The following is a 26,124-nucleotide window of genomic DNA, read 5'->3' as shown; positions in this document are numbered from 1 at the left end:
TATTAATAGATATATCCATGTAGAGACTGACTGCAGTTCCTAAATTTACCTTTGAATCCGATTTCCAACCCCAGATTGTCTAGACTGACAAAAAGATTCAACCAAAGTGAGAATCACACATTTTATATGAACTCTGTGCTGTTTTTTTCGCAGGCTCCAGACGCAAAGTGACAAATGTGAAGGTAATTTGTACCAAAAAAATGGATGTTCAAAATGGAAGATGCCAAGGCAGGACACATGTACGATGTTTAGGATGATGGAAATGCGTTTTTTTCCCTGCTCTGATCCTGATATTCTAAGCCTAACCCTAACCATCTCAATCCTCATGTCTACAGCTAACCAACGAAGGTAACGAGTAATAGCCAATCAGAGGCAGAGTAGGGCGGGTCTTAGCGGAATGCAGGTGGGGAGTTGACGGAAATAGTGGCAGAGTGTGAGCTCTTATTTTACCACTTCTCTGGAGTCGGTGGCAGTTAAAGTGCTGCACCAGTAGATGGAGCTGCAGGCTTATGGTTGTGCAAACCGCAACAGCTGTGAAGACGAAATAAAAATATCAAATGTAGTTTAATGTAGTTTAAGAAATTTTCTTTGAACTCAAATATTATTTTATGTGGATCAGTGGTAAAAAAAAAAAAGAAAAGAAAAAAAAAAAAAAGACCAGCCTTTGCCTGTATATGTTGTTTCCAACACGTCCCAGTGTTATGAATAGAATAAAATAGAATTTAATTAAATGGTCCAAAAAATATCTTAACATCTGAACAGACGCATGAAGGTTTTGATGTCACCCCTGATGTAGAGCTTTGCCAAATCACATCAGCCCAGCACTCACAGAAGAGATGATTCATATGAGCTGATTAATGCTTTATGAGCATCCATCCTTACAGCCAGCACGTCACGCTTTGCTGACTCTGGATCACAACAAAGTCCAACTAAGACAAGAAGACTTTCCCATCTGTCGCCTTTCTCTCTCTCTCTGTCTGTGAGTGCGTGTGTATGTGTGTTTGTGTATGTGTGTGTGTCCAATGGTGGTCTTCACACACATGCAGCAGGTGAACAAGTTAAGTGGCAGGAGAGGGGGGCTGGTGGATGGGGGGGGGATAACAAGTGGAATTTCTCTCTAAGCCGATTATCACGGTCGTTAGCCACCCGCCGGCCTATTCAAGGGATGCCCGGTTGTCCGGTTGGGAAAAAGCGCACCGCGACGTCTTGCCACAGCCTACCGGTAGGCTAATCGGGCAAGGAAGCAGGTCACACTCGATCAGGTGTCTAGTCAGAGGACGTTGGTAACTGGTGATATGTGTAGATTAATATTCCGAGATGATCTACAGTAGTTTTAACCTTTTGGGAGCCCACGGGAACCCGTCACCGAGAGTGCATTTGCACCAGAGAGCGGTTTCCTGACCGGGGGTTTGTGACAGGCCGTTTCTGACATGAAGACGCGACCTGCGGGGATCGGCAGTGTCAATGCCGACTGGATGGGTTCGCTCCCCTCCAAACTCAGTGCCATGCCCCTCAAACACCTTGCCGTGCCAGGTGAGCTCGCCGTGCGTAAAGATGTATGGTTTCTCCTCTGCGTATTCATCTGTCAATCAGGTGGACACTACTGTAAACTCTCGATAGAGCTAATAGGAATTTGATCGTATATTGTTGGCATGAGATGATAAAAACAGTCAAGAATGGTGAAACTTGTGTTTCTTTAGATAATTATCCATACCTCTTTAGCTCAATGTGTTAGTAATCGAGAAAAGGGAAAGTGAAGGTGCTCCTCTGCAGCATCTTGTACAGTTCTGTGTGTTGCTGCATTACCTTTACCACTCTCTCTTCCTTACAGCTCCAGCTTCAAATTTTTGTTTACATCCTTGTCTTTTACAATTCCTCTCAAATTCTGTTCCATCCTTGGAAAGGGTTCCAAGTATCCCATCATCGTCATGACTCCTTCATCCTCTCTCCTCCAGGGTCCCATGATTCTTTTACCTTCTGGGTGGATGTGCATGCTCCTGTGGGCCCCGATCAGAAGGCTTATGTGAAGTACCTGGCCACCATGTTTAGCGTTTTAGCCAAGAAAGTCATGGTGAAGTGGTCCATGACCCAGGTACAGCCCTCACATTAGTGATATTCACGAAACCAGCCAATTGGGGAGCCAAGTAGTTTGTAGATAATATATAAGATTATGTACATATTTTGGACAAACTTGGAAAGTATGTACAATCTGCAGTCTGTGTGTGGGGTTTGCAGTCAGTTGTAATATTTCCATATTCTGGTTCTCAGAACCTGACATTTAAGGAGCAGCTGGATGCAGGAATTCGCTACTTTGATCTCAGGGTCTCCTCCAAACCAGGTGAGCCTGGGAATGAGATCTACTTCATCCATGGTCTCTTTGGACACAAGGTGGGCATAGGAGAAAACATCAAAAATCAAAATCACAATCTTTTATTTTGTCTCATATAATAGCATGAACAGTCGATCTATTCTGCTTGTTGTGTGTTGCAGTTTCCAGCTGATGTTGTTGGTAGTAGGATAAAGATGGCCTTGAACAGGGATCAAAGGTTGTGTGTTTAGTTGTAAACATCCCTCTTCTAAAATGGGTCATTATGACATGTGCCTATCCACCCCTATATGACACAGAGTTTTGCTGCAAGCAGTGTGTCATGAAATGGACTTGTGGTTGTAAATTATTAGATACAAACAGCAGGGACAGCAACATCATGTGCTGTAAGAGTTTGTAGTTATTATGCATGTGTAGTTGATATTTTACTTGTTTTCCATTATCCTTTATTTAATGATGCACTGTCACAGATGTTTGGTTAGTGCAACAAATGACCCCCAGCTCTTCGCTCTGTTCTCCTCCAAAGGTGAGGGATGGCCTGATAGAAATCAACTTCTTCCTAGACAGACACAGGAAAGAGGTGAGAGGTGATTTGAATTGCTTTTTTTATGAAACACAAAACAATTGATGATGATTTGGATGATTAACTGATTGATGTTTGATTGATGAAGGTGATATTCCTAGACTTCAACCACTACTATGCAATGGGCCCAGAGCACCATGTGTACCTCCTCAACGTGCTCCAGGAAGTGTTTGGCAGTAAGCTTTGTAACAACTGTGCTGTGGAGAGCATCACTCTGGACTTCCTCTGGGAGAAGAAATACCAGGTGAGATTAGGATGCTTAAATGAAAGTGAGTTAAAAAGCAATTTAAAAAAACCCTTTTTAATCATATTAGGAAAAAGAAGCAAAAAGAGGTTGTTTATGAGTAACATGTGTTTTCATTTTAAATCCCCCAAAACTGTATAAAAAATATTTTTTCAGTCTGTTGCTTCCTAAATTTGATCTATCTTTGTTCAAGAGGGGCTTTAAAATCTGGTGGTTTTATTGCTTGGAACTATTTACACCACAAATTTGTGTTTTTCCGAAAAGCAAAAGCAACAGGATTTTAATGCAGAAAAACACAACACCAAAAAAAGAATGTGTATTCTTTGCATTTGCTGTTAAATCTCACGTATCAATCAATACGTGATCCATATGACACAGATCCATATGTGTGAGATATCAAGTTTTCTCACACATATGGATCTAAACACATACAGACATGCATGCATGTGTGCACATACACAGATGCCCTCTTTTGGCTTCTCTGCCACCATTTAGGCACTGAAGTGTGAGCGAATACATGAAAATATTTGTCACATATGTGCATATACAATATATATACATGTACAAGTAAAAGCAGTATGTAGGTATTAATATATATACTGTGACACGCTTAACCCCTGTGGTCAGGTAATCCCCGCTGCTTTGACTCTCCTGAACAGGCATTAGTGGTGAGCGTCATCCCATTAGCACTTGTTCCAACATCCAACCCGCCTTCCTTCTTTCATTGTATTTACCTTTTATCTTTTCTTCACAACAATTCTCTCTTTTTGTCTCTTTTTGGCTTTCCTACAGTCCTTAACTTCTCTCTATTTCCTAGATTTACCTGCTGCTATATCTCCCTCTCTCTTTCCCTCTTTCTCATCTCACACTCTCACACACTGTCATAATTTTACCCTTCCTTCTTCCCACTTGTTTTATATACAGTATACACACATATATACATATATGGAGATAAGAGGCTCAGCAAGCAACCATGTACACACATATGTGTGAGCCTTCCTGTTTTAGGTGTGAACACTACGTGGTTCTACATGCGTGTCTCTGTCTCCTTCAGATACTATCAATTGAATTCCTGTTCCTTTGACCCTAATCTGAGACTGACTTACTTGGCAAAGGAGAAGGGAAGTGAGAGAATGTAGAGCAGACAGAGAAGAAACAGCATAGAGGAGATAAGACAAGAGAAGAGATTCTAACAATTACCAGCTGCAGAGGGCAGCTGATCTATCTGCCTTGCTTGAAGCGTCCTCAGAGACGAGAACAAACCCCAACCTGTTTTCTTATTGTTTCACTGTGGATTTCTATCATGTGCATTCAATGTGAAACTAAAAGGGTGTTTTTTAATCATACAATAGCGTTAAAGTGTGTAGGTATTACTGTAAATACTGGGTCATGTTAGAGCTACATTGTGTGTAGATGCATGAAATAAAAAATTATAATCTCTCTCACTAATTAACAGCATGGGGCTAGTGTTAGCAAGTGTTACTTTGTGTTATATGAGGTAACACACCTCTGGGGATAATTTATGTATTGTATTACAAAGTCAATCCACAAAAACTAAATCCTGCAGTCTTTGAAACTCCAGGTTTCAACTCGCTTTCTTTCATTTTCTTCTTCCCATAGGTAATTGTGTTCTACCATCATCCATCAGCTCAGGGCATCCCTGTCATGTGGCCTGGCAACAAGATCCCTGCTCCCTGGGCCAACACCACTGAACCCAACAAGCTCATACAGGTCAGAAAGCAATATTCAAACCCTAGCTGTGTTTAAGTGCATCATTATATCTGATCTCTAGTAGCAATATCTACTGTTACTAGAGCCCTCTCCATGTCTGGTCTATGTTCCTCATTAGGATCGACCCCTGAGCTGTTCTCTACCTTTCACCTCTTCATCTTCCTCCTTAGCATTCCTCGCTTTCTCTGACTCCCTATTCCCCACTTTCTACTGCATTAAACTCAAAAACACACAAACTCCCTATTCATTTACTCAACATTTTATTTTAAAAAATGTTTTAATCTTTTGAAACCTTTTGCCATACAAGTTAAGACTCTAAAAATCTCACATTAAAGGACTACTTAGAAGAGATTTGAGATTTGTTGTATATTTAAACTCATGTTTGACATTTTTCTGTCTAGTTCCTGGAAACCACACTGAAGGAAAGAGCCAAGCAGGGCTCCTTCCATGTGTCCCAGGCCATCCTCACACCCAGGGTCAACACTGTGGCCAAGGGCCTTGTCTGGGGGCTACGCAACTACCTGGTGGAAAGGTCAGTGACCTGGGTTGGGGTTTGTGAGTCTGGATTGTGAATGTGTGCAGCATGTAAACTTGTGTGTTTGTTTTGATACATAACTTAGGGTTTCCTGTAGAGTTTTCTAGGAATAAAGCCTATTTTCTCCATCTTCCCTGCTCATCTTCGCTGCTCAATTTATTTATTTTAGTCTATGGCCAGTAGAGGGCAGTACAGTAAATGCTCCTAATATACTGCCTGGAACAAAGAGGGTTGCCAGCTTGATAATTGTACCACACTTCATTTTCCTTAGGACCTATACACACTCTCTATCTGCAAAGATGTAAAGCATGAATGGTTGTGTTTCATCTACTTCATTCATCTACAATATTCTGTCACCTAACTGCTTTATTCTACAGGGAATCAGCAATAATCCTCTTTATCCATTTCCAAACTAGTGAGGATCAGATAGAAACACATTTCATCTCACAGATAAGAGATCCTATTTCCTAAGCAAGGACTGAATTATTTGCACACATTGTTGCAGTGATCTAGCTCTCTGAGCCTCAGATTTAAGTGGAAATGACAGCGGAAATCCTGACTTAAGAGTACATGCCCACCATACCCGTAAATCTGAGAGGAAGAGCCAGCTGATACTGGGGTATAAAACTCCTGAACGGACACTCTGGCGAGACAGGAGGCGGCCTAATTTTGCACTTCCGAGGAAATGGGATTGTTTATCGCCTCTACATAAACACTCTGACTTCCTGGTTTTGTTCAGCTGGCGGCTGAAACATTGTGGAGAATTTCAGGGTGTTAAGAGTGATACAGTTACTGAGTCATGGCGTGTGTGTGTTTGGATACCTAGAGAAAAAACAGAAAGTGTTTTAAGTGTTAAACAGTGATTTTGAGACCACATTGCTGACAGACAGATATAAACATCACTCCCTTTAACCTTTTTTCCCATCAGGTCCATTTTCTCACACATTGTAAGATATCTTAAAACCTTATCAACAGCCTTTCATGAAATTTAATGAACAAACATTCAGCCAAGGAACAACTGATTAGACTTTGGCAACGTTATAGCCATAACTGTAAAACATACAGAGACAGAAACTTGGCATTAAGTATTCTGAGTAAGTTTGCAAGGTCAAATTTCAGTTTAGATTAAAATTCAAGTGACAGGATATTGGGTGTAACAGAAATTGTTTTGCCTTCTAATACAGCTATCCCCACTTACACACTTTAAACCACCAAATCCAAATCCAACATTGTCTAACCTAATCTCTTTCCTTTTGTGGCTTCGTGAACCAGAAACCTACCAACCATCATGTCCTGGGTTGAGGCTCAGAGGCCGGGGGTGGACGGGGTCAACATCATCACCTCTGACTTTGTGGAGCTCACTGACTTTGCCAACATTGTCATCAAACTCAACAACCTGCTGTTGTCTGAACACGACCGTAAACCAAGATGACACCTATTTGCACAACAGGACAAAGGTGATTTGACCTAAAGTATGGTGGAGGTTGGAAGTCAGCTGGCAGATTCTTCCACCACTCTTGAGTAATAGTTCTTACATAGTGCTGCAGTCCTGGGAAATTCTTATAAAAACAGTCTATAAAAAACAAGGACAAACTGATCTTTGTGACGTTAATGGTTTTTATATTAGTGACTTTTTTAGGGTCAGTTACAAAATGGCCCTTCATCTAGCTTATTTGGTTTAATTTTCTTGCTCAAGAGCACTTTAGCAGTCATACTATAAGAAGGAGGGTCTTCTAGGCCCCTCATCAGACAGTCTTTAAACCTTCCAGAGACTCATGAATAAACATTTGGTATTTTGAACGTTACGTTTGCACCAAGTCCAAAAGAGGGAAGGAAACAGTAGCCCAGATCAGAGAAGACCAGGCATGCCCAGTGGCATTTTTTACCATCATAAGGCTGACCAAATCTCATCATACCACAGCTTTGGCTTCATTTGTGAATTCCTTTTCCTGCATTCCCTTTTGGGGGAAAACTGGAAACTTATTACATTGCTACCATGATATGAGACTGCAGCACAGGTCGCCTTACAGACTCACAGCTATTTGGACAGTGACCATATTGACTCAGGGATTTAACATTTAAGGTTTCAACATCTTAAAGCACCTTTAAATGTTGTCTTTTTTTAATTCACAACTGATTTACAAATGTTGATATTGATATTAAAATCGTTGCTTTTGCTCCCTTTTATTTTGAACTGTTCTGATCACATTACTGACTTTTTCAATCACGTTGATGGCCAAGATCATATATTGCATATGCTTTTTGCTTTTTAAATCCTGTATGTATTGGTATTTAGGTGTATACATTATGTATTGGGGAAATTTTCTTGAATAAATAGAATCTATGAAAGAAAATGGAATGGAGTTAAATTATATTTCAAACATACTAATAGTTGTAAACACTTAACCTGTGAGCTTAAGTTTGGTTTTTAACCTTGCACTCTGTGTTTTTCCAATAATGAAATGAGCATGAGGCAAGTACAGGCTGCAGTTTTCCTCTGTATTTTTGTTGCTATGTTAAGTCATTCGTTGTGAAAGAGCAGCCCACTGTGCCAAGTCTGTCTCAACATAATACTGTGACAAGACATGCAAAAAGTGGCACCTTAAGGGGAGAATTGCAGAGGGAAAGCCAAATATGTAAGGAACTTGTGTCACAATACCCATAAAACACACGCACCCACACATATACACAGCTGTAAATGTTTATACTTAAAGTGTTTTTGCTCAGTAATTTTTCCGCTTCCATTGTGTAACCAGAGATGCAGAAATAGAAACAGTCTCCTGTTAAAAGTATGTAGGGGAAATGCAGAGGAGCAACTGTATGTGTATATAGCTGTGTACAGCACATGCCAAGTCTGCAGCAGGTTCTTTAACACACACACACACACACACACTAACAGATGACATACCCAGGCAGAATTTGTTCTTTTGTGTAGAACATCGAGCATGTTCACTTATGCAGAAATGGAAATGCACAAAACAGCCAATGTACTCTCACATCAATCAGAAATGAAAAATCGTATGTATTGCGTGTATTCGAGTGTGTATCTGTATCAGTGTGTGTTACAGTGTGTGTCTTGTGGGCCCAGTGATTATTATGCATCACATAGACGGTAGTCCTGTCACAGTCGCCCTGCATTCCTGTGGTCTGAATATGGAAAGAGAGACAGCAGAAAAACACAATAGCGAGTTACAAAGCTGGGACATTCACTGAGCAAGAAAGAAAGAAAAAAAGAAAGTGAGCGACTACACAAAAGGGAGGAATTTGTCCGGACAGAGCTACAGTTCAGCTGGAATCACAGAAATAGGAGGAGGCAGAGAGCGATATCTTGAACAGCTGCTTTTTCCTTTAGCACCAACATCTAACAGGAAGGTAAAATGTTTTCTTTTCATATCAACTCTGCCCTTTGTTTTTTTCTCTCTTCGACTCACTTGTGTGAAATTGGCTGTTCTGTCTAGGCCGCATTGTTGACACGGTTGTTGAGTGTGGTCACCAAGCACCGTGAGGCGCACACACACAGACACACACAAACCCACAGTCACAAGCACAGGCACTTTAATTGTGGAGTAATTACACATACCATGGCAGGCAAGTGGGAGAGCAGAGAGCAGCAGCTTTGACTGATGGAGAGCATTCCTATGTTGTTTGGATTGGTCCTCTCTCTCCCTCCACTGTATCCCCGCTGGCTTCCTAGGTTTCAAAGGAGAAGACGACAACTCAAGCATGATATTCCAGATGTTAATAAAGTCCTAAGGTAATAAAATTGCATTTGTGCCTACGTGCATTTTTTCAACAGCAGAAACTATTTACAATCTACAAACATTTTCACAGAGCACCTCAAAATATTTTTCCTCCTGTTGGGGGAAAAAAACACTCACCTCTGAGCACCACAGTCTCTGTTCGAGTAGATCTGCAACTACACAACACTTCACTTTGGTTTCTCAGAATTTAACCTCCAACCACACTGCATGCAAGTTTTCTCTTCCCAAATTCAACACTTACTTCTGTCACCTTCCCATTTTAACCTCAAGTAATAGCAAACAGTCCAATGGGCAAGTTTTACCACAACTGTCAAAGGCTGACCTCACTTGGCTTCTTCAGAACCAAACAGAGAACAGCAGTCTTTCATAAGATTTAACGTTTTTCAGTGGCAGCAATATCATCACACTTATGCTTTGGTTGCATGGTGTGCTTGTGTGAAGATGAGCAACTATTCTTGGAAAGCTATTATCGTCAAGCCAAAAAAGTGGTTGAACACCATTCTGCAAATAAACTGGTGAGTAAATTGAGTGTCAGTGCATTTAACCAACACTATATCCCTGGTGTTAAGTGATGTCAGTGACCACAGCCGACCAAGTCAGTAACATCCATTACACACAGATTTGTTAGTATTCTCTTTTAGACCATGATGACCATGGTATTGAAACAGGTGTAAAAACAAATGACACTGTATGTAATGACTATCTCAGCTCTGACAGAATGGCAAGTGAGTAAAGAAACAGAAAGAGTCGACAAAACATGTTTAGAAGCTACACCAAACCATTGCAACAGTGTAAATTTCATCCAATTATCTGTCATTAAGATGTTATTAAAGCCTATGGGTTGAAGAGTTCCACGCACACAAATCCCCAAAGCCCTACATCAATGATGATAATTAAATAAGCTGTCAGATAATCAAACACACTTCCATTTGAAGTGGTTTCAATTTTCACAAACCTTTTTTGTACAGTAGACTGATAAATTGAAATTAGTTCAAAAGAAAAGAAATACTGGCATAAAAGTTGCGTTTATTAAAAACCCATTTGAAACATAAGCCGGAGGATTTATCTAAGTGAAACTGCATCCCCTAACAATGGGTCAAATCCCTTTCCAAATAGCTCCAGAGTTCCTGCTCAGCCTCCTAGGATCACATGGGAATTGTGGAATTCACTCGGGAGTGCTGTCAAACGTCAGCTGCCCTCTCAAGCCCCCAGGCTCTGTATTTGTGTGGATGATGTCACTGGGAGAGCTTAGCAGCTCTCATGCTAGCAAGAAACCACGGAGTCATAATGGCTTAATAGCTTCTGGAAACACTTGACTTGAAAGAAAAGTTAAAAGGAACTGCCAGACAGTTTTCCAGGGAGTATTATCCTGATAGAATTTAGCTGTTCCTTGCATAAGACTTTTGGGAAATGTGCATCTTTCATGTTGAGTCAAAACCTAAAATGAGTAAAAAGCTGACATGACATGTTGTAAAAAGGCCACAAGTAAATACTGCAGAAAATTACAGAAGTTTTCTGAGGACGAGATCTGTTGGTTGCATTTGTTGACAGTAATGACAAACACTTAAGTGTCATAATGGACAGGTTCATTTTTTTTTCGGGTGAAGTTATTCCAATTATAGTCTGTCTGGTGACCAATATTGCATGTCATTCTTGCCAAGCTTGTGTGTTTATCCTCATGATTGACAGAGGACAGACAGTTTGGTTGGCGAACTTTACATAATTTTAAGATTCACACTTTGAGGGGTGAGTTGACCAACATCTGTGATTCTGTGGGTTTTAAAAATATTCAAATGTGGGTTGAAAACTTTTGCTGACTGTCTCTTGGCCAGTAAAGATATCTGCACATGCCAGGTGTCATGGAGAGCTGAAGGACAGCAGAGAAAGTGGAGCAGGGCTGCGTGCACGAGCTGTCTTCCTGTTTATCCACACGGAGATCCTCTCAGTGCTTGAGAGATAAGATAATCCTATGCATTTTTGTGCGTGCGTGTGTGTGTGTGTGTGTGTGTGTGTGTGTGTACAAACCCTCCTTGGCCTCAGTCTTAAAGGGCCATTTGGAAGACTACATTTATCATTTTCCAACCATAAGAACATAGCATGCAATACACTTCAGATGCACTCCATATGCACAGTCTAAACAAAATTCTGCATGACTTCGGTTACATTATAGTTCTCCATTATCCCTGTTGTTGTTTTTCACAGCCTTTACTTTGAAATGTGGAGAATGCATGAACCTCTGCCAAATAAAAGCATCTACTTCTGATACAGAACTGTTGGCATTGGCTCACACCGGCTTGATGTCTTCAGATTGATGCATGACTGGACATGTAGCTGAGATTTTTCAGATGGCGCACATAACTTATACAAATAGCAGCCTGCCACTGCTTAGACATATCCACAGTTCCTATGTTCAGCATCAATCAAATACTCTCAAGGACTAATGAATTTAAACACCTGGTTTTTAAGTCAAGGAGGAAACATAGTTTTTGTTGGACAGTTATCATTTTCTTCTGCAAAATTTGAATGATTTTTTAAGGAATCACATTTTTTTTTCATCAAGCTCAGATAACTATAAAGCATATGAATGTCACTCATCAACTGCACTCTTGGGGCAAAGCTGTGTGCTCTTCTGTCAAAGAAGATTCACATCTGGTCTGTCTTGCACCTGCGCCCCTTGAGTTGTGCAATGGGACCCAATTATATAGCTCCTCTGGAAGCAATATAAAGTGAATTAAAAGCAACATTTGTTTGTTCTCCCTGAAATTTATTCTCAAATCCCAACAAAATCACTAATGATATCCCTTTAAAGCCTAATCTTTTTAGTTTGTCTATAGGGGATTAACCTACTCAAGTTCATATTTATTTATAGTGTCATCACTGGATCAAGACACTATACCTGTTCCTATGTGACATCATTTTCTGCAATACGCCTATATATACAGTACATTCTCTGAGCAGCATTATAGTCTTTAATGCCAAAAGAAAGTGATTTTATGAGTTGTGCCATTCTGTTCAGACTGGATCTTTCCACAAGCACACTAAATGAATGAATCAAACCTACAGTATTTGCACTGTATTTTGTCCTGTGAAAGGAGACTAGACCGCATTCCTCATGTAATATCATTAGCTAAACATGCTTTTTATCGTGGTTTCTTATCATTGAGCCGAGTGAGTCTCTCTCTCTCTCTCTCTCTCTCTATCTCTCTCTCTCTCTCTCTCTCTCTCCCTCTCCCTCTTACTGCAGAGCTCCCCAGGACCCTCTCTGTCTTTGTGTCAGCTTGCAGGCTCTCTCTCTCTTTGAACCGGTGAGAATGAGGGGTCAAGTCTAGGTGGTCTGTTAACACCTGCACATTAAGCTTTATGTGTGTGTGTCAGTGCAGTGTGTTTAAGTGTGTGTGTGTGCGTGTGTGTGTGACAGAGAGAGAGAGAGAGAGAGAGAGAGTGAGAGGGAGGGAGAGAGGGCAAGACAGAGAGAGAGAGAGAGAGAGACTCCCTCCCCTTGTTCCCTCTCCAGCTCTACTTCCAGCTGTTGTTGGATTCTTCTACATGTCACAATTGGCAGAGGCCGCCGGCTTTTTACGTTCGTGTATGTTTGGAGTGTGTGCCCGTGTGTGTGTGTGTGTGTGTGACAGAGGATGAAAAGTCTTTCCTAGACATCCATAGATTGCCCATGCTGCACAAGGAATGTATCCGCTGTCAAGAAAGAGACTGTAATCCCAACAAAGCGATAATATTTTCGGGACTTTTGTCAGGCAACATAAATCTGGATCTAAAAAGAGCAGCTGTGTAATTGCGTACTTTCCTGCGCGATGACAGAAGTGGCCAGTCCAGTTTCAATAATGGTAAGCGCATTTATGTATGGGGAAATTTATGGAGTATTGCCTTTTTTATTATCCACATACGTGTTTTAAATTAGTTAGCTTAGAGCCTCTTCTATTGTTTCAGCAGCCATTAATGTTAAGTCCAGCCTGCAGCTCAGGGATTTACAGCGTTTGTTTCTCAACTGAGCTGTTTAACGATAAACTTAATCTCATCCGACTTTAATTTCAGATTTTGTTCTCAACAAATGAAATACAGGCGAAAATATGTTTGTCCCTAGGCTATTTATTTAAAATCCCTGTAGCCTACTATAGAGAAAGGGGACTATTTAGCATAAAGAAACTGCTGAGGAGAAGTCAGGGATGAATACAATGCCTTTAAGAGGGCAAATCTATCAGAGTAGTGTTTGGTGTATGTTGGTGTGTGAATCAATTCAAGCCTCACCCAACATCTGACACAATAGCTCTGATACTAGAGGATCAGTCCATGTGAAATTCAAACCTGCTAGAGTTTTTACAAGTTTGGGTCTCCATTTGTCGTTTCATAACAAAAATACTGCCATCAGAATTCTAATTCAATGTTAAAACCATCATACCTGTCAAGATGGCTCTGGCCGTGATGTGGAAACCAGTAGGATACCGTTCTGTCATAAATACTCAGCATACATGCCAGATTGAAAACATCTGGTATGTGAAATATGTGCACATTGAACTTGACTCTACATGAACTTTATAGTATTTGCTTTAATGCAGCATTCTGTGACTGTAAACCTCATCAACTGTATATACATATTTATATACAGTCTATGGTAACCTGCATTTGCTTAAGACAAGCTTAAGACAAGGTGTTTGTTCACAAGGTATGTGTCAGTTGGAAGGTACAAGGAAATGGCTTGGCTTGAACAGAGGCACTGGCTCTTAAGATTGCACTGCAACAGTTGGAATCAAATAGCTAAAACAAACAACACAGTAATAACAGATCCTTGGAGTTTAATGGTGATGTATGAAGGTGCAGAGGAGGATCACATTTTGTTTGGAGGCCAGCAGTGCGACATTTTGTTTTGGTCCACTATTAATCTCTTTTCCTTCATCTCTAGATTCTTTAGTCTCTGTTTTTTTATCAATTTCCTTTTCCTTTGTCTCCCAAAGTCCCCACACACACACTTGGATTTCTTTTGTTATCTCTAAATCCATCTTTCTGTCTGTCTCTCTTCTATCCAGCAGTCACAGTTCATTTCACCATGTGTGCTATAATGTGGGTTATATTTCCCTCTACCCATTCACTGTCCCCTCTCATCTCCCTGTCATATCCGGCCCCTTGGAAACCCAAACATTAGTTGATCCCCTGCATATGGCAGTTAAGGTAATCTGGGTTTTTCCAAAGACGCGTACACCCTCGATAGAAATTCAAATTAGATTTCCTGCTCCTCTGAGTCAGCTGCAATAACAATGAACTTTCTGTGAGGATTTTGTGTTTTCGGTAAAAGACAGTAGAGGAAAAAATTGCTAGTGGGGAGTGTGAGAGAGCTGGATTTGGAGAACAATGCTGGTGGATGTTTGTTGTGTTTTAGCAGAGTTTTAAGGTCAAGTTGTTTTAATCAGCTTGCAGAGTTTTCACCAAAACACATAGACACACATGCAGGGAAACACACACACAATGCACACACAATGAAGTATTTCCTCTAGGTATCAGTGACAGAGAAGGACATTATTTTATGCCTTACAGGATAGCCTATGTGCATGTGTGTGTATGGTGTGTGTGTGAATGTTGACAAAAGTGCGAGTGAATGTAGCGAAGAGAAGGGAGGAAAATAACCCCATTTACCCCTATGAGTTGAACTATATGAGGGGACACTGAGAGAGGGACTCCATATTAAACAGCATCTGTGATACAATGATGGCTTTGTCAGGTGGGAGGAGGAGAGGGTGACGCTGGAATGTAAGGGGAGGGGAGGGGAGTGGGAGACAGAGGGATGGAGAAAGAGACAGATAAGACAGTGAGAGGAGTACAACTAGGAGAAGCAGAGAACCAGCAAAAGACACAACATTTAATGCTTAACTGATATTAAACACTTCATATCCACTTCAGATTCATATCAATGAAAATAAAGAAACAAAGTGACACAGAAAAATGGGGAATTAGATTCTTTGATGATCAAGTGGCTCAATTTATATTCCACAACCACGTACCCTAGCATCACAAACACTGACCTCCAAAAGCAATGTTTTGAGAAACTTTTCCAGAGCCAATTTTGGAAATCACTGGCTATTTGGTTTTCCAAAACCAATTGTTATCAGTGAAAATCTGTAAAAACAGAATCCTTAATAGTACTGCACGCCCATGAGGGCAATGCAGTATGCTCTGAGTTGAGCATAAGCTGGGAAAAGATGGAATAAGACCACAATGTTCACCCCTATTCAAGAGCTTGATTTGATCAGATCAGTCAGCAAGTCGGTGGGTCTACTGCTCAGCAACTCATGTGGGGCTTTTTGCATAAAACCAGACAAATTTTAATTCCTTTGCAAATCTACAGTCATCTGAACACCCACCACAATCAGATTTAACCCTTGTTTTTACTTTGGCTGCAGCGCGTGTATCACTGTTCCTAACCTCATCCCCATCAGTGTGGTCAAATTCATAGCTCTCCTCTTGAGGTGCTGCCTGCCTTGAATCAGCCCTGTAGCCTCCAGCCAGTGTAAGCTACTTCAATAAAGCAGCCACATGCACTGAAAAAGCAGATGGTTAACATTGAATCTGTGTTTAAAAAAAGGAGAAAAGAACAACCCTGCTGCGTGTTGTGCTCCTGCTTTCTGGTATTGTTGTTGATGTTGGTACCCTTATCTTGTTAACCAAACCCAGATTACACCTCCCACAATACCATGACATTTATTTTTAACTGAAAAACATCCATATGGAAGATTTCACCCAAGAGCTACTGCTAACCATCCCAACTAGTACACTAAAAAGGCTCTGTTCTGAATCAACGACATTAGCAACTATTGGATTTGTCCTAAGAAGTGGTTATAAGAATGCAGACTGCAACAAAAACAGACAGAAACAATGAAGCAAAAAAATGTAAGTGAAGCAGAGAGAGAAAGAAGGAACAGATGGAAAGGAAATGCAAAAAGAGGAGGGAGAGAGGGATGAAAGCAGAGGATGAAGAAAATACAAGGATGAGATGAAACAGGAGATTGGTGGATCTTTCTTTCTGGTTTTTTATGAGTCCTTTTTCTCTATCTTCCATCACTCTCTCTTTTTCTTTCACCCCATATTTCTGTCTCCCTCACTCCATCTCCATCTCTTTCTCCAGATGCAGGGCAAACATTTTGGGGAGACTCAGCTGTTCTACAGATGGGATCAAAGGGAAATTGTGTTTGCTTGCACTTTCTTGTACTTGTGTCCCTGTGATTTAAAAACTACTGTGTGTTTACAAAGTAGTTTTAGCTGGTCCGTGATTTTTTAAAGGGCTAGTTCAGGTGTACACCAGATTTTCTGTTAATATTAAAAGTAGGTCAGGGCTGGCTTTAAAGATATGTTCCCATATGTCAACTTTTCCATGAAAGGAGAAATTTACATTTGAAAACTTTCCCAGTGTTTTATATCATTCCATTCCAGTAGTTGGTGTGTGAAGAAAAGTTGAAATTTACTCTGTTTGACGTTCTTTCTCTCCAGCTGCTCTCTATGTGAGTAGTTGATTATCCACATTTTCCTGAACATATATTTCCAGAATGCTTTGTGACAGTAAATGTGCTTTAACTTACTTTGGTACATTAGGTACTGTACACAGTGCAAGAGAGCGTGACAGATTTTCCATTTGTTTTTCCATTTGCATTCCTCAATGCATCTCCAAGCACAACATGGAATGTGCCTGCACTGCATCCTCCATCTACTGAGGGGGAGGAACAGACAGACAGCAAAAACCTGATACTGATAATTCACATAGATTACAAGATATTCTTCCATCAAAGTTAATTGTAGCAGTAACGGAGTTGTGACAACATGTCAGGCTGTCAATAGTTGGCATAATGATACAATAAACTTGCAAAATACAACAACAAAACAACATGTAGACCTGTGAATTTCATCTTTAAAGGTAAATGATTTAATCTCTAATCCATTGAGACATGTTGAATCAGTTTACACTTGTGTTTGAAATACCATTATTGTGGGTATCACAGGTCATTGAGAATTGGTTCTGGTCCTTCATACTAACATCTCGGTGTAGGCTATATTGAGCAAAAATATGCAACAATAGCATTACTTTAAAAATGCAAAAACCTAAGTCTATAATTGGCCATAAAACAGAATTCACCAACAACTTGACACTCAAACATACGATCATTTAATTGTAGGTTTTTATCTGTTATACCTGCAAATTCCTAGAGTATCCAGTAATGTCATACTTAAGCTTTCTAGTTCAGAGGTCCTGATAGCATCAGGTTGGAAAACCTCAGGATACCGGAGCTTTAATCTGGAAATCTAGAAGGCGGGTTAAGACACCTCACTGCTCTGCTTTAACTAGAGCACAACAAGGCCAGCTTGTCTTGACCTGCCCAGAGCTCACCTGGAGAAAGAAGAAGGGGCACCGTAGAAAGAAAAAGAGCATGACGGCAAGCAAGACGAGAGACAATGAATGAATATATGTGAGGGAAGAGGAGAGGAGAAAGGAGATACAGGAACGCAGGAGGGGGGTGGAGAATAGAGAAAAAGGCGAAAGAATAGTCACTACTGAACTCCTTGAACTTTGAAATTTGACTTTGACCTCCGTTTTTCATCTCATCTCTGTAACACTGCACTTGTCCAGTTTATGTTGCCATCATACACCATGTGTTTGCTTTGTCTACAGCAGTGAAGAATAAAATTGAGTGGAATGTGGAGCCCATATCATCTTGCGATAACAAAAAGAGCTGATGTGTGACTTTATTTGTGGATGTTTGTGTGCGTGCATAGGGGTTATGAGGGTGGCTGAATAGTGAGGAATCGCAAATGTATGTGTGTGTGTTTAAAGGCAGTGAGGGTGTCAAAGCAGCAAAGGAAGTGACCTCAGAAAGGAAGTCGGCACTGAATTAGAGGAAGAGGTCTGGAGCTGACTTTGATTTGTGTTTCCTCTACTGGTAATCGGAGGAAAGAAAGGAAAAGAGAGTAGAGTGAGATTAAAAAACTAAGAGGACAAGACATGGGAAAGAGATGAGGTGAGGAAAGGAGGACGAGAGTTCAGAAGAGTTGGGAAAACAGTTGGTATAATGGTAAAACTATGTGATGTGAGTAATGTAGATTATTACAGGATGATATGGAGGAAGGGGAGGGTACAAAGGAAAGAGAAGAAGAAGAAGAGAGGAAGGAGATGACAAGGTGGAAAAGGAGATGTGGTTATGGTGGTTTCCTGAATGCTATAATCATGTCTGCTTTGGTGAGAAGCATTTCACTCATCCATGTGGGTGTGTGCATTTGTGTGAGCCTTGGAATGTATGTATATTCACACACAAATAGAAACTATCAAGGCTCTTTTTGCTTTATTGGATTGAAGGGTAACTGCAGGAGTTGTCCTTGGCACTGGATCAGAGTGTGTTTACACAAACATACATGCACATTTTTAGGCAGTTCTGATTTAGTTTCCTGTTATCTCACCCTGTTTTTAATCCTCTTTATAGTTCACAGCTGTCTTCCTTTTATACAAGTCTAATCCCATACTAGTACCTCAGTGTTTTCTAACTGCTTCCTACGTATTTCCACCCATAAAACATTTACACTTTTTTTTTCTTTATCTTGAACTCCGCTGTCAACTAATACCAAACAATAAGTAAAAATAGTCATAAAACTAAAGCCCCACTAGTGGTCACTACAGGCTAAAATGATTTTTTACATTCCATTATGTGCTTACGGTTGGTTTACTGATTACTGTTTACTGATTCTTTTTGTCATGATGTGGATGCTTGGGAAAAATGCGAAATCAAAGGGGTTTATCATGCTTAGCACAACCTGCGTATTAGATTGCCACCCATGTACCTTGATTATGCCATATCACGACATATGAGCAGTGTAACAAAAGGAAAGCCCTAGAGTGTCAAAAATGGAAAGTGAATTTCATAATCATCTGCCCATTAGATGTTGATATTTTGGCTTTATGGTGGCATTTAAGAATCATTAAGAATCATCCACTGGGGACCATGATTATCTATATCAAATTTAGCCCAATCTTGCCAGTACGTTACAGTAGATGTCAAGATATCTTTCTCTAGACCAAAGTGTTGGACATACAGGTCATGTAACTGATAGACATTGCTATCCTCAGGCCCTGTTGCTAGATGGGTGAAAAAAATCAGAAAAGTAACTCAAGGAACCAACATTTGGGGCCAGTGAAAAAGGAGATTAACCATCTTAAAATAGACTTCAGTATGATAGCGTATTTAATTTGATATGAGATACTATTAATGTCTGATACACTGTGACGAAATGACAACTAAAGAAATCATTGTATGGCAGAACGTGATCAGAATTGTTGATTCATGGTTTGATGTGTTGAAGGTCATATTTTGCTGTCTCTCTTTCTCAAACACACTCACCTCATACACCACATGTTGCTCTTTCTTTCTCCCTCACACACACACACACACACACACACACACACACACACACACATTCAAAGCACCAGGCAATAGTAATGTAATAGCAGACTATAACCAACAAGTCGTGGGAACTCTGATTTCACGGAACATTTCTACCAGTTCTTCCCAGTAACAGATTGTGTGTGTGTGTGTGTGTGTGTGTGTGTGTGTGTGTGTGTGTGTGTGTTTTTTTCCTCTCAAGTGGTATTTTCCCCTTGGAACACTTTCACACAGAGAGTTCCTCTCATGTGGCGGCTGGGTATGCAAAGCACCGGTGTTTTTTTCTTTGTGTGTGTGTGTGTGTGTGTGTGTGTGTGTGTGTATGGGCGTGTAGCTATGAATGTACATCATCATCTGTTTAGACGTGTACAAATTTGGTGTACACAAAAAGTTTACACAAACATATGGTGTTTGTGTACACAAAGGGTAAGTGTGTGTGCTGCACATCAGCATTTTCAGGATAGCCAGTAAGTATGTGTTTATTTGTGTGGTCTGAACTGATTTGACCTTTTCTCCATCCTTACCACAGGACTCTGAGATGATGTTCCAGCCTGAGTCAGATCAGATGTCTCCAATTGAACCCAAAGTGAGAGAATACACACATACACACTCTTCATGAAGTTTCCTTAGTCGTATGAGAATGAAATAAGAATTAACTTCATAAATAGTGAAACTGACCTTCCCATTCTGACTGATGCTTGTAGTCTCCACCTCTGGACCTGATCGATACAGGGAAGGGCCTGAAGGTCCAGACAGCCACACCCCATCTGGTGAGCCTGGGCAGCGGGAGGCTGAGTGTGGCAATCACTGTGCTGCCACTGAAAGAAGGTAACACACAGAGCGACATATACTGTATACAAACACACTCCATAGCGTAGGATTACCAGATAATACAGTAGCCATTCGTCCATTCCCACTGAGTCATGAGTCGTGCAAACCTCTATCACCTCTATCATAATCTATCACCTTTGGCAGACCTCCACAGTCCCCCTTCCTTCCTTCCTTCCTTATCCCTCCCTCATTGCTTTGCTCCCGTGCATTTCCCCTGCCTTACTTCTCCCCTTTTTTTGCCCTCTCCCCGCCCACCCATTGCTTCATTTCCATGGTTACTGAAGAGTTTAGATGGGGGCGATGTGATAGGGAAAAGTGATACACAATAAAATCAAAACAAGGAGCCAACACAAGTTCCTTCCACAGGACTCCTTCAGACTAAACACAAACAAATATACATGTCAACCAAGACAAAGACACAAACCTTAACATGAGCACATTTATTCACACACACAAGCACAATGTTAATTAATGATCCACTGGTATTTTAATTTACAATAACAACCAAGAAAAGAAGCAGATCCTCATATAAGAAGCGGTAACCAGCAAAATGTTTGATATTTTTACTTAATAAAAAACTTATGATTAAGGGATTATACACATTGTACAATTGATTGATCAATAAATTAATTAATGCTATGATTAATATTTTAGTTCTATAATAAATGTTTCAAGACTCTCACAAATGGCATCCTGCAAAAGTTGACACACATAGTATACACACACACACACACTCATGCACGCGCACACACACGGATGAATAAAGTCTCCTGTTGGTGACATAGTGTTGGTGTATTTATAGTTATTTATAGTTTATCTATCATCAGCAATGCATAGGTGTCTTGCTCTCCTTCTCCCTCAGTCTCTCTCGCCCCTTTCTCCTTCACACACACACACACACACATACACACCCATCAGCAAGTCACAGGTGCCATAGCTTCATTACTATGCCAGTTAGCTGCCTGGCCAAACACACGACAGCAAAGAGATGGGAGCAGAGATAAAGAGATCTACAAGATACTAAACTGACAGGTGCTTGTGAAACTAGCTGATTATAATTCTTTGGTCTGCAGATTTGCTAACACAATCTGACTCACATTAGATCAAGCATGAAAAGATAGCAGACTTTTGGCCATAACACCGGTGACTCTCATAAACTTGTAAAGTTAACATGTCTTGTATGTCTCAAAGGTCTCTATATATTTCGAATGCAGAGAGACAGACATTTTTTATTTTGCCTTCTCTTAGCCATGAAAACACTGCAGAGATTTCTGTTACTGTAAATGAATTGATTTGTTAACTTTCAAAATAGAGCTGCAATCAGTAGGATAAAATATAACCATATAAAGCTGTATGTCCACACTAATGTCGGTCTGCATACTGATAAGCTGGTGGCTTACTCTACAGGGTTTAGTGTGATTTTAGCCACTTATAAGCAGTATATTTAACAATAATACACTTTGGATGGTATTAAAATGATAGGGTAGCCTTTGGACAGATCTATTTTTTACAGACCAGTCCACAGACTGGTTGTAATGGTAGCATTGTGACATTTTAGTGTTTAGTATATTTTTTTTTATTATTTTTTTTTTTTTGCATAGCTCTTGCCACACTGCCACACACTTTCACAAACTCCCAGCCTGGCGTGCCCTTTCATTACAGTGAGGAATGCCAACAATGTGAACAAGCCATTTTTGGAGAACTGAGGTTCTATTTTTCTCCACAATGAAGAAGGATACCCACTCATAATCTATACTGACGTGTCCCTTTAAAGTTCGGTTCACAAACCACCCATGTAGATCAAAAAGAGACATGTGCATTTGGGCATCAGATTTACAAATAGCACTTTTAAAGATGCTGTCTTTTGCTGCTGTCTGTTAGTAATCAAGTTGACCCAGGGACATGCAGATCCACACAATGACTGACATACTGTCAAGCCTGATTATAATTCTATATTTTCTATATTTTTTTATACTACTGATTTTCACGTACATTGCTTGATGTTCCAGGGGTGACCCGCATAGGCCGAGAAGACGCCCCAATTCCTCAAGATATCACTGTCCAGGGGCCCGGCATCGAGGCAGAGCACTGTCTCATCATCAATGAAGGTTGGTGTCAGTTCACTGTTTATGACATTAATTCATAATATTGGCAGGCCTCTGAATTAACACAGTTATACTGCATCTTATTCATTCTGAACTGGAAAGTATGTATTAGAATTGTGACTAGAAACTCAGCTTAACTTTTTGGACTTTCTGTAACTTTCTGGGAGTGCAGTCAAGTTGAGAAACACTTCACTCACAGACATCTAGATTTAAACCCAGTTTACATCTTTAAATTTTTTAAAACTTTTATTTAACATAGTGTATAGTCTTAATATATTACTTCTAAAAACAACTGTTAACAAATGTTACAGTAACATTAGATAATTATATTGGAATGGTATATGGAAACTATTTCATCAAATGAAGTGATCTGGTTCATGTTGTCTAAAAAAAGATAATCTTAAGAAGATTATCAAACAAAAATGCAACAGAATCAAGCTGGATGTCTGTCAGTACACAAAAAAAAGATCTTTGAAGATACAAGAAGAAGCTGAGTGACTGATTACATTTGATGTAGAGGCATACTGACTCACAATCCTCTCACAATTACCTCTAACACAGGAGGAGTGGTGACGTTGGACCCCTGCGGTCACCTCTGCAGTTTGGATGGAGTACAGGTCACTGTGCCCACACCACTCACACAAGGTAAGATTTATACACTCACATACAGTATAGCTCAGTCTCATTGTGATTCCTACACCCACATCCTATCCACTCCCTCTTCATTTGCATGCTCACAGGTAGGGCACATCACAAGGGCCATTTCAAACTAGGTGGCGCTCCATAATGAAGTCCTAGTGTTGAGTGTGCTTCCAGAAAGGGTTACTAACCCTAACCCTAAATGTATCAGGTGTTTATTCTGCTTGAACACATCAGGCACACACAAGTTTTGATATATTGCCACCTACTGGACAATAATTTACAGAGCCACAGTATACAGCAGTTAACTTTATTGCATGAAGTGTGCATACTTTCAGTATTTCATAACTCCTGCGTGTGTATGTGAAAGAAAGAGAGTAGTTAGTTTGTGGTTTGGTTAACTTGCATTCCTTGCAATGTGTGTATTTATCATATGGGCACAGTTAGCAGAACATGGCAAAGTTCTGCTTGGAAACAGCAGGGTATGTATGTTAGTTAGTGTGTGTCTTTACACATAAATGTATAGCCTTATGTGTGTGTGAGCATTTCCACATGTTTGTGTATGTGTTTTGAATGTGTGTGTTTTGAATGTGTGTGTGTGTGTGTGTGTGTGTGTGTGTGTGTGTGTGTGTGTGTGTGTGTGTGTGTGTGTGTGTGTGTGTGTGTGTGTTGTGTACCTCTGGTTTGGTTTAATTCATGGTGGTTTGGAACAGCTAACAGCTACAATGAGTCACAGCTTCCAGCAAACTGCAGAGCATACACAACCCTTCAAACTTTGTTATAGTAGACTGCAGTAAAATGGCGAAATACACACATAAAGCAGTAACCTCCCATAATCAAAATTATTTTTTTGCTTATCATCTTTCTTTTCTCATTTGTTGTCCACCCCTGCCCATGTGCCTGTCTGTGTTTGTATCTTGATCTGTTTGTCTGTTTTCTCTCTTCTTCCAGTTTCCCTTTTCTCTTTTGTCTTTCACTCTTTTAACCTTCTGTAAAGCACTTTCCACTTAGTTTTACTTCCTTTTCCTTCCCCTCTCTAATTTTAGAGAACATCCAGTACACTGACTTTTCCTAGTCCATGCCCACATCCATTTCTGTTCACACTTTTTCTACTTCTCATTGAGCCCTGTGTGGCCCAGCCATTTTCAGTTAAATATTGACAGGCCTATTTATCTTCCCGCTGTGCCTTGCTGATTCAAATATTGACATCATCTTGGTGTGTCTACACAAATGAGGCCAAGGCATTGTGAAGTGGCAGGGGTGGAGAAAAGGATAGAAAGGGGTTAAAAAAAAGTCAAAAGGGCATGGTTTGGAACATTATGGAGAGAGAGAAAAAGAGCAAACATCTTTCAGGAATATCCACTGGCCTCAGATGCTCTGGGTTGAGTTAGTGTAACCACACACACAAACACACAAGCACACACTACATGGCAGTCTGGAGATGATTAGCTATGTTTAGGAAGTGATCTGTTCTGTATTTGGGACTTTGGAGCTTGACCTGGATTCACATCAGCTTCACTCCGAACTCACTGGAACAGCTGGCAGTCACTTGTAGAATATTGTCATACAGCATAGCACTAATAACCAGGACAATTAAAATCATCACGCAGCAACAATGACAAACAAGATGTACAACTATTACTACAAATCTTACTTCTACTGCTTGTTCTTTCAGTAGGCTACTGTAAAAAACTATTAGTTGGTGCATTTTGTATCCATTGCATCTTGTCATTTTTCCATGTTTTTTTTTCCTGTTGAATAGAGTGTGAATCTATATCTCAATCTCCCAGCATTCACACCAGTTTGAGTAAAATCTTGCTACTGAACAAAACACAACTGCTCTAATAGCCACACCTCTCTCCTCTCTCTCTCTCTCTCTTTCACACACACAGACACTCAGACACACATAACCTGCTGCACATGATAGACAGAATGTCTGTCAATGGGTTCATTTTGTGTAGAAAATGCCTGCAGTTAAAGCATCTGAAAGAGACAAGAAACAGCTGGACTATCCTTGAATGAGTTCAGAGGGCAAAGTGCTCTTAAAGAAAGAGTAAAGTACTTTTTCTCATTTGCTTTTGAACGTTATCTTTTCTTTCCAAAACTTTGCACTTTGTATTTAGCCAGTCTGTCTGGCAGACCCCTAAATCTCTCTACTACCCCTTCTCTGGTGAAGTCAGAAGTCAAATTAATTTATTCTTAAATTAATTAGATTGTGTTTTAAATAGAATAAAAGCACCACTTTTACCAGGTTTAAAGTCAGTTTTTGTAGTCCAGTCGGTTTTGGGTTACACTGGTCCAAGGTATTTCAAAGAAAAACGAAGAAAAATAGGTAGGTAGACAAAGGAAAGCTTAGGGGGCGTCCACCAAATACCTCACTGTCTAATAGCCTTCGAACCTACCAACGACAGATAGGGGTGGTGGCGTGTTACGCAGTTAGTTTGCATATGTTTTTAATCACTTACAACTGTGCACTTCTTAGTGTGGTTGCCGCTTTCCTGTCATAAACTTTCAATAGTGATATTGAGATTCTCAGCAGTATTTAAAATAGTTTGGTCTCGTAAACCAGAGCCTTGTTTGCCCCTTTCTATCCAGAGTTGGTACAGTCCCAGGCTGAGACTCGTAGATGTTAAATCAGTGAACTTTCTGAGTCAAGACGGCTGAGGAGGCATTTCATCGTTGATGAGGGAGGCAAACAACAACAGACCGACCCGGCAGGACTGTAGATAGACATTTATTTTTATGTTTTACCTCTATATAAGAAGTTCTTTTGAGTTATTGTAATGATATTTTGATAGACAAAGAAGAAAAAGAAGAACATTGTTTTTCTTTTCGTCATACGTGCTCACTGAATGGGACTCAAAAGGTTTGTAACGGAGTATATTGTTATCTCTTTAACAAATGTAGCAAAGTAGCGTCACATTTACTAAGGTGCTGTTTCACGC

General features: G+C 40.2%; 2 protein-coding genes and 1 long non-coding RNA gene across 8 annotated transcripts in view; 2 read left to right on the top strand and 1 right to left on the bottom strand.

Moving 5' to 3' along the window:
• The first annotated feature begins 32 nt into the window (after positions 1–32).
• plcxd2 (phosphatidylinositol-specific phospholipase C, X domain containing 2) lies at positions 33–7,160 on the top strand. 3 transcript variants are annotated; one of them, XM_042398797.1, is made up of 8 exons: positions 33–106; positions 1,956–2,092; positions 2,269–2,388; positions 2,853–2,906; positions 2,998–3,153; positions 4,774–4,884; positions 5,286–5,416; positions 6,692–7,160. In XM_042398797.1, the coding sequence occupies exons 2-8, from the start codon at positions 2,042–2,044 to the stop codon at positions 6,849–6,851; spliced, it is 783 nt and encodes a 260-aa protein (XP_042254731.1). In that variant the 5' UTR covers positions 33–106; positions 1,956–2,041; the 3' UTR covers positions 6,852–7,160. The 3 variants fall into 3 exon arrangements, with proteins under 3 accessions (XP_042254731.1, XP_042254730.1, XP_042254729.1); XM_042398796.1 differs by lacking the exon at positions 33–106 and adding an exon at positions 683–979; XM_042398795.1 differs by lacking the exon at positions 33–106 and adding an exon at positions 1,070–1,533.
• On the bottom strand, positions 2,805–25,520 carry LOC121887803. Its single transcript, XR_006093060.1, has 4 exons — positions 25,428–25,520; positions 20,283–20,422; positions 9,000–9,109; positions 2,805–2,885 (listed from the first exon to the last, which is right to left on the bottom strand). It is a non-coding gene; the product is annotated as an uncharacterized LOC121887803 (long non-coding RNA).
• phldb2b (pleckstrin homology-like domain, family B, member 2b) overlaps positions 12,745–26,124 on the top strand; it is a 40,749-nt gene continuing 27,369 nt past the window's right edge. For 3 of the 4 annotated variants that reach the window (XM_042398778.1, XM_042398779.1, XM_042398777.1), the window contains exons 1-5: positions 12,745–13,022; positions 20,134–20,190; positions 20,309–20,432; positions 22,445–22,543; positions 23,102–23,185. In XM_042398778.1, coding sequence (XP_042254712.1) covers positions 12,990–13,022; positions 20,134–20,190; positions 20,309–20,432; positions 22,445–22,543; positions 23,102–23,185 — 397 coding nt within the window. In that variant the 5' untranslated portion in view covers positions 12,745–12,989. Of the gene's footprint in view, positions 13,023–20,133; positions 20,191–20,308; positions 20,433–22,444; positions 22,544–23,101; positions 23,186–25,817; positions 26,046–26,124 lie in introns of those variants that run through there. The other variant, XM_042398780.1, reaches the window with a different exon arrangement.

Source organism: Thunnus maccoyii, chromosome 21, assembly GCF_910596095.1.
Source record: "Thunnus maccoyii chromosome 21, fThuMac1.1, whole genome shotgun sequence".
In the NCBI taxonomy this organism is placed as follows: Eukaryota; Metazoa; Chordata; class Actinopteri; order Scombriformes; family Scombridae; genus Thunnus; species Thunnus maccoyii.
This window is presented reverse-complemented; position numbering and strand designations above follow the sequence as displayed.

What these genes read in the sequence shown, in the direction of transcription:
- plcxd2 (XM_042398795.1), top strand. Translation starts at nt 1,431, where the DNA reads ATGAAGACGCGACCTGCGGGGATCGGCAGTGTCAATGCCGACTGGATG. An exon ending in ATGGTCTCTTTGGACACAAG is followed by an intron (nt 2,389 to 2,852) that starts GTGGGCATAGGA and finishes TCTCCTCCAAAG; the next exon opens with GTGAGGGATGGCCTGATAGA. An exon ending in AACCCAACAAGCTCATACAG is followed by an intron (nt 4,885 to 5,285) that starts GTCAGAAAGCAA and finishes TTTTCTGTCTAG; the next exon opens with TTCCTGGAAACCACACTGAA.